At 42.2% G+C, this 6,523-nt stretch overlaps 1 protein-coding gene across 1 annotated transcript; it reads left to right on the top strand.

Annotated features, from left to right (window-relative positions):
* Positions 1-2,078: 2,078 nt before the first annotated feature.
* LOC125228011 (dynein light chain Tctex-type protein 2B-like) lies at positions 2,079-5,601 on the top strand. The gene is made up of 3 exons (XM_048132447.1): positions 2,079-2,237; positions 3,099-3,245; positions 5,325-5,601. The coding sequence occupies exons 1-3, from the start codon at positions 2,079-2,081 to the stop codon at positions 5,559-5,561; spliced, it is 543 nt and encodes a 180-aa protein (XP_047988404.1). The 3' UTR covers positions 5,562-5,601.
* The last annotated feature ends 922 nt before the right edge of the window (positions 5,602-6,523 follow it).

Raw genomic sequence — 6,523 nt, 5'->3', positions numbered from 1 at the left:
AATTTCATCAAGCACTAATACACATGCACACACAAAATAACACAACGTAATATCAAAATACATCACTGAAAATATTCTTGTACACTTTTTTACAATCTTTGACAGTCAACTAAATTGATAGATTCTTTGGTTGCTAAGGTAACTTCGTTCAGCATTTTTTAAGGTTCCGTACCGAAAAGGTACAGTGGGACTCTGTCCGTCTATGACATTACTAAATAACTCGAGAACTACTTATGCTAACGATATGATTTTTTTATACCACGTCGATGGCAAACAGGCATGTACGGTCTGCCTGATGGAAAGCGGTTTCCAAATTCAACATAATTTTTTGACGAATCGGACGGACATAGACAGAAGCATACGCCTAAATACCGAAAAAGTTACTTATTTTCTAGTTTTGCTCAATAAATAAATCCACGCAACCAAGCACGTCAAAGGTTGGCAGATTTGTAGGTCCTAGTGTGTAGCTCTGACCCCGTAGCCAAATGGCATTTCTGCTACGAGAAACGAAATTGAAACGCCGCAGAAAGGAAGTCTGGCTCTGTCGCGCCAATATGCAAGAGCGATAGAGATAGATAGCTACGAAAGAGATATTATCGTGAGCGTTTCGTGAGCGTTTGTGCATTCGGCTAAGCACACTGAGGTTTGCACGTGACGCACACGCACCTGTTTCACAATCTCCTGTTAAAGTTATCTGTCAGATAAAAATAACACGCTCCCCTTCTTCCTGCAGGTGAAAGAAAGAGAAAGCGTTATTTTTATTTGCCAGATAGCCTTAACTGGAGATTGTCAAACAGACATTAATTTAATTCGTGGATAAATACCTTTTTAGGTGTATTCGTAAATAAAATAGTAAATTTTAGTTACTTCCACGAGCAAACGCGGGCTTAAATCAACGATTAATTATCCGACCGAAGCACCGGAGTAAGCTTTCAATAATTAATATCTGAACTAATTATGAATTAATTGTATTCAATAATTTAAAGCGGGCGGCCGAGCGCTCCCTAACCTTTTACTTGATTGGATTTAAATAAAAAAGGATTTTTAAAGTAATTAAAGGTCAATTATCCTGCCTTTCGTAATGGTACCGTTTTACGGAAACGTGATGTAACGTAAATCTCTAATAACTAAGTATCGTCACATCTCGGACACTGACGAATGGCGATCAAATACCTATATGAAAAAGCCGCGTTCCTAACACACATTCTAAGCTCGTGTAGTGTAGGTAAACGCGTATCATGCTTGTATGGGTGAGATATGACAGGTCGACTGTTCGCGTTTTTGACAGGCGGTAACTGTGAGGTAACCGAGAGGAGGTGATGGGCGGCACTTTCTGTGGGGAGCGGGAGTGGCCATACTATACGATAGTACTCTTTATTATACTGTGGTATCGTGGATGGCGATATTTTTATGACCATATAGTCAACATTATTTTGAGGATTCTTGGATTTGTATCAAAGTAATAAATATTTTAATTGGCTGGACCATCGACCGTGGGATGGACACTAGCTGGGGAGCGACCCTCTTACTCAGGAATTTGTTCACAGGAAGGTTCACTTAACTTTGCAGTTACTTTAAAGTGCAACCACACAGCTGCTCAAAAAACGGCGACGGTAAGGAATCGCAGTGACGCATCGTATCCGTACCTTTTTACCGCATGCTCCCCACACCGCTGCTTAAAAAACGGCGACGGTACGGAAACGCACGACGTGTCCCATACAAAAGTCACTGCGATTCCGTACCGTCTGCGATCGGTCTGTGGAGCATGCGGTAAAAACGGTACGGATACGATGCGTTACTGCGATTCCGTACCATCACCGTTTTTTAATCAGCGGTGTGGTCGCACCTTTACTCTGAACGTATGTAACCTTTATAAATATACTTCAGGAAAATACCTTTTTTATAAACTACCTAACCTTCATCCACCTATCAAAACTGTCAGACGGAAATTTCCGAGACGTTGTCAAATTAGAATAGTACTTTATCAGAATATTATATTAAAGCTCAAGATAAATTACGTAACATTATTGCTATTAGAAACATTTTAAACAAGCTTTTTTTATTTAAAATAAATAAAAATGGCTGATCAAACAAGAAAAAGTAGATTATCTATACTCGAAAGTAAAAGTGCTCTTAGAGACAAAGAGAAGTCTTTCAGCAAGATGAGGATAGGGCGGCAGTCTTATGGCTTTGGGAAAGTGCCTGGTATTACGGCGGCTGGCCCTAGGACTTCTCAGGTAAACAGATTTTATCTTACTATTTTTAAATCAAAAATGGGCTTACTCATGGACATAGACTAACCGAGGCGAAGACGTGACCTGTGATAGAGCGAGCGCGACCAGGCAGGCAAGCATGGTCGCGCGATAAATGATAAAGCATCAGGCCGTCCCTATCGTACTATTTGTAACTGCATTAGAGATGGCCTGCTGCCGTAGCCGAATGGCATTTCTGCGACGCGAAACGAAAATAAAACGCCGCGAAAGATAGTCTGGCTGTGTCGCGCCAATACGCAAGAGCGATAGAAATAGATATCCACGAGCGTTTCGTTTCGTGAGCGTTTATGCCATTCGGCTACGTACCCTGATGTTTTATCGTTTATCGAGCGACCATGCTATCGACGTAGGCGTATAAGAATGCAATAAGCACTATTTGTAAGTGCAATAGGGACGGCCTGATGTTTTATCATTTATCGCGCGACCATGCTTGCCTGCCAGAAGATGCCTGTTCACCCTTGATTATATGAGCTCGGAAATATAGCCGCCGGCAAGGAATTTCACTCTCTTAAAAAAATACTAATCCGAGGTTTGTACAACACACTTCTTTGACATCTGATCAGATAGCTCTAATGTTTGTGTAATAAGGTTTGTAATAGGTAATGTACTTATGTACATTTCTGTGGCGATTCTATAGTGGATTATACTACAATTTTAACGACTATCGTAAAACTAACTATAGTCTGAAGGGTCGTTTTATTTGAACCCTCTAACGTAATCAGTTACATGTGCTCTGCCTATCCCGTTAGGGAATACAGGCATAAATTTATCTAAGCTATATTAGCTTTCTTTTTTAACGCTGTTACAGAACACGTTTATTTTCAGTTGGGCATTGAATTCAAGCGGCCCGCGTTGATGTATTTCCCAACGTACCAGATAGAACCCACACGAAAAGTCAAAGAGTTCGAGGTCCAGAAGCTCATTGACGAGATGCTCGATGAAAACTTTACGGATCATAAGTATAATGTTCAGGTACTGTAACTTTTTCTTTTTAATTATAAACTGGCCAGTGATTGACCTTAGTCGCACCTGATGTTAAGTGACGACAAGGTCGAGGTTGTAGCTCACTGGTTCAGTAACTTTACTGTTCGGGCAGGGTTTGTAGCCAAATCTCAACGCTCCGTATCGAACGATACGCATTACGCAACTGGTCCTATCGTACCATTACCAGGGATGGCTTACACCGCGACTCTTTCGCCGACCTACAAGTGCATGCCGGCGGCCTCGAATGCAAGACCCATTCAGTGGTGACAGACCTTAGCGCGCCGCATTAGAACTCAATGCCGGCTACTCCCGTGCGGTCCGTTTGTTAATGTAGGTAAGAATTTTGAGTTGCGGAGGAGTGCCGAAACGTGCCTGCGACCTCGTCCTGTAAAGCCCTGAGGCGGCAATCGAGGGGTTTTAGTGGGTACACCATGGGTCTCATTAGCCTATATGGGAGTCCCACATAACCATCCCAGGCCGGTCCCTGCGTCTGGGATGGTATGCGTAATGCATTTCCCCTCGTTAAAAAAAAAAAAAAAAGGTAAGAATTTTGAATGGCAGCATTTCGTGAACATTCAAGAAGTGAGTCTTCTGTACTTGTACTATTATATATTCTGTGTCATGGAAGAGTGGTATAGGGAGATAAATACGATACGCTGCGTAAACGATTTGCCTACCTCCTCTTGGCTACGGGGCCTGTTTTTGACGAAGTGGAAGCCTGGCAAGCGAGGAGAAACTTGCCTTACCCACCAAACCCACTCTCACGTTTTATTCTCTTAGCTTCAAAGTCATTTCATCATGTCTTGGCTATGGCACCCCCACACCACACTGAACACCAACATCTCATCGCCACCACCACCACGCCCACGCTGGCCTGGCCCCGTAGCCGAATGGCATTTCTCCGACGCCAAACGAAAGCGATACGCCGCTGGCTCTGTCGCGCCAATACGCAAGCGCGATAGAGATATATATCTTCTAGCGCTTCGTTTCGTGAGCGTTTCGTGAGCGATTGTGCCATTCGGCTAGCCACCCTGAGCTGCTGGTCGCCTTCACTGTGGCCCCGAAACCTGGCCCCGCTCAAACGGTATCACGCTAGGGGTCGCGGGGTTGGATAACGGCCGGTAGCGGTAGGGCTAGCACTCACCAGAAGGCCCAGTCGTCCCCAAAACGTAGACGTAAGACCGCCCCACAAGGATGGGGCGTGACCCGATACAGCCCTCACAGCGCCCAGCGCGGAAGGGGCCACTCACACCCCAGCAGGTGTGTCGAACGACATCGTAGTAGCTTGGCTATGTGCCTTGATTTTGGTTCGGACTGTAGCTAGGAGCGGTTTATCTAGTCATGTTATGACACTACCTTTGCCAATTTACTCCGATTAATGGACTTACGGACTTATGCACTTGAAATTCTCGTCGTATGAAGGTGTTAGTATCAAAATAAAGTCAGATAGCAAGTAAACAAAATCGGCCTCAATTTGAAAAGAGTGGTAGGTTAATTTATCGACTAATCGCTTTCTATTTTGCTGCCTAGATATTTTGACGATACTTATAATATATGTTTTATCACTACGTACATAAGAGACTCTCTAAGCATTATTTCTTATTTAATATTTTGTACGTGATAATTGTTTGTCCTCTTTGTCCCTACAAATCCAGAATAATAAAGGCCAGACTGTATCCTTGAAGCTTTATCGTTGCTTGTTTTACTCGTATGTGTACATATAACCTTTGTTTAACTTTTGTATAATCATGTCGTAATAAATATGCTCAAGGTACAAAATACTGCCCACGGTTCCTTACAATACAATACTAATACTCTTTATTACACACCTCAATAAAAAAAGACAATACAGAAAACAGTAACAATACAAACAAACGTAAACAAAATGCGGTCTCATCGCTTTAGAGCGATATCTTCTACATAACCTTAAGGTATCAGATACTGATAAGGTAACATGAAAGGCGTGACCTTACTAAGAACATTCTTTCATTAAAAAATAATGTTTCAGCAATTTTATATCACTAACAAATTGTTGAATTTTACAAAACATTGACGTGTTTTTTCCAGGAATCTCCATCGCTAGCCCTACGCCTATCATGCGAGATAATGCGCGAGATGAAAACCATGGAATACCCCCGCTACCGCTTCATAGTGGTGGTGACCATCTACCAGCGGCGTTCTCAGTGCTACAACAACGCCATCACGTTCCTCTGGGACCACGAGAGAGACACCTATATCGACGTGCAGCGCGTCACCACCACCGCCGCCGTCCAGGTCACTGCCTTCGCTATCTATCTTGATTAAAGCTAGCTTTTGGTGTAGATTGAAGGTTAGGTTTGTCGAATTCGCGCGTCATCTTGAATGGCTCTATCCGCATTTAGGTCACATGACGCAGGGCGTTACTTGCAAAGTATTATAAAGATATATTTATATATGTTTAGCTTTTAACAATGGTTAATGTGGAAAATAAATGGCTTTTGATTTGAAGCTAACTATTGGATTACCTCAGAGTACCTGGGTCGAAACAAACATAGGCAATTTATAAATGAGCGCTTTTTTGCATCTATTATGTATGTGAGATGAAATCCATGGAATACCCTCGCTACCACCACCACCGCCGCCGTCCAGTCCACTGCCTTCGCTATCTTTCTTGACTAATATCTGATTTAGACGGCGTGCAAACTCGCATGCGCTTTTAGTTACACTGCGAGCTGTTGAGGTTACATACAATTTTGCACAGCCAACAAATATCGCAATGTAATAATTTAAATCGTATGCGACTCATCGTCATCTTGAATGACATGATCCGCATTAAGATCACTTGACGCAGAACGTTACTTGCAAAACTTGAAGAGGCATTATATATGTATTTTTAGTTTTTTTTTTAACCCCGGACGCATAACCAACGGGCCTGTCTGTCTGTCTGTGGCATCGTAGCTCCCGAACGGATGCACCGATTGAGATTTAGTTTATTTTTGTTTGAAAGCTGAGTTAGTCGGGAGTGTTCTTAGCCATGTTTCATAAAAATCGGTCTACTATATGCCGGTTATTTCAAAATTTTATTTTAAACTTTATTGCACAATATAACAAATAAAGTACAAATGGCGGACTTAATGCCTAAAGACATTCTCTACCAGTCAACCAACAGGCTAAACAGAAAGAGTAGTGGGTGCAGGCTTTAAAAAAAAAAGGTAACTGAAAATGAAACATAAATGTAGCAAATAATACATATTGTCAATAATAAACTATACACACATATATATCTA

This window comes from Leguminivora glycinivorella, chromosome 7 (assembly GCF_023078275.1).
Source record: "Leguminivora glycinivorella isolate SPB_JAAS2020 chromosome 7, LegGlyc_1.1, whole genome shotgun sequence".
Classification (NCBI taxonomy): Eukaryota; Metazoa; Arthropoda; class Insecta; order Lepidoptera; family Tortricidae; genus Leguminivora; species Leguminivora glycinivorella.
This window is presented reverse-complemented; position numbering and strand designations above follow the sequence as displayed.

Coding starts and splice junctions, on each gene's coding strand:
- LOC125228011 (XM_048132447.1), top strand. CDS start 2,079: ATGGCTGATCAAACAAGAAAAAGTAGATTATCTATACTCGAAAGTAAA. Junction 2,238..3,098: donor CTGGCCCTAGGACTTCTCAG/GTAAACAGATTT, acceptor GTTTATTTTCAG/TTGGGCATTGAATTCAAGCG. Junction 3,246..5,324: donor ATCATAAGTATAATGTTCAG/GTACTGTAACTT, acceptor TGTTTTTTCCAG/GAATCTCCATCGCTAGCCCT.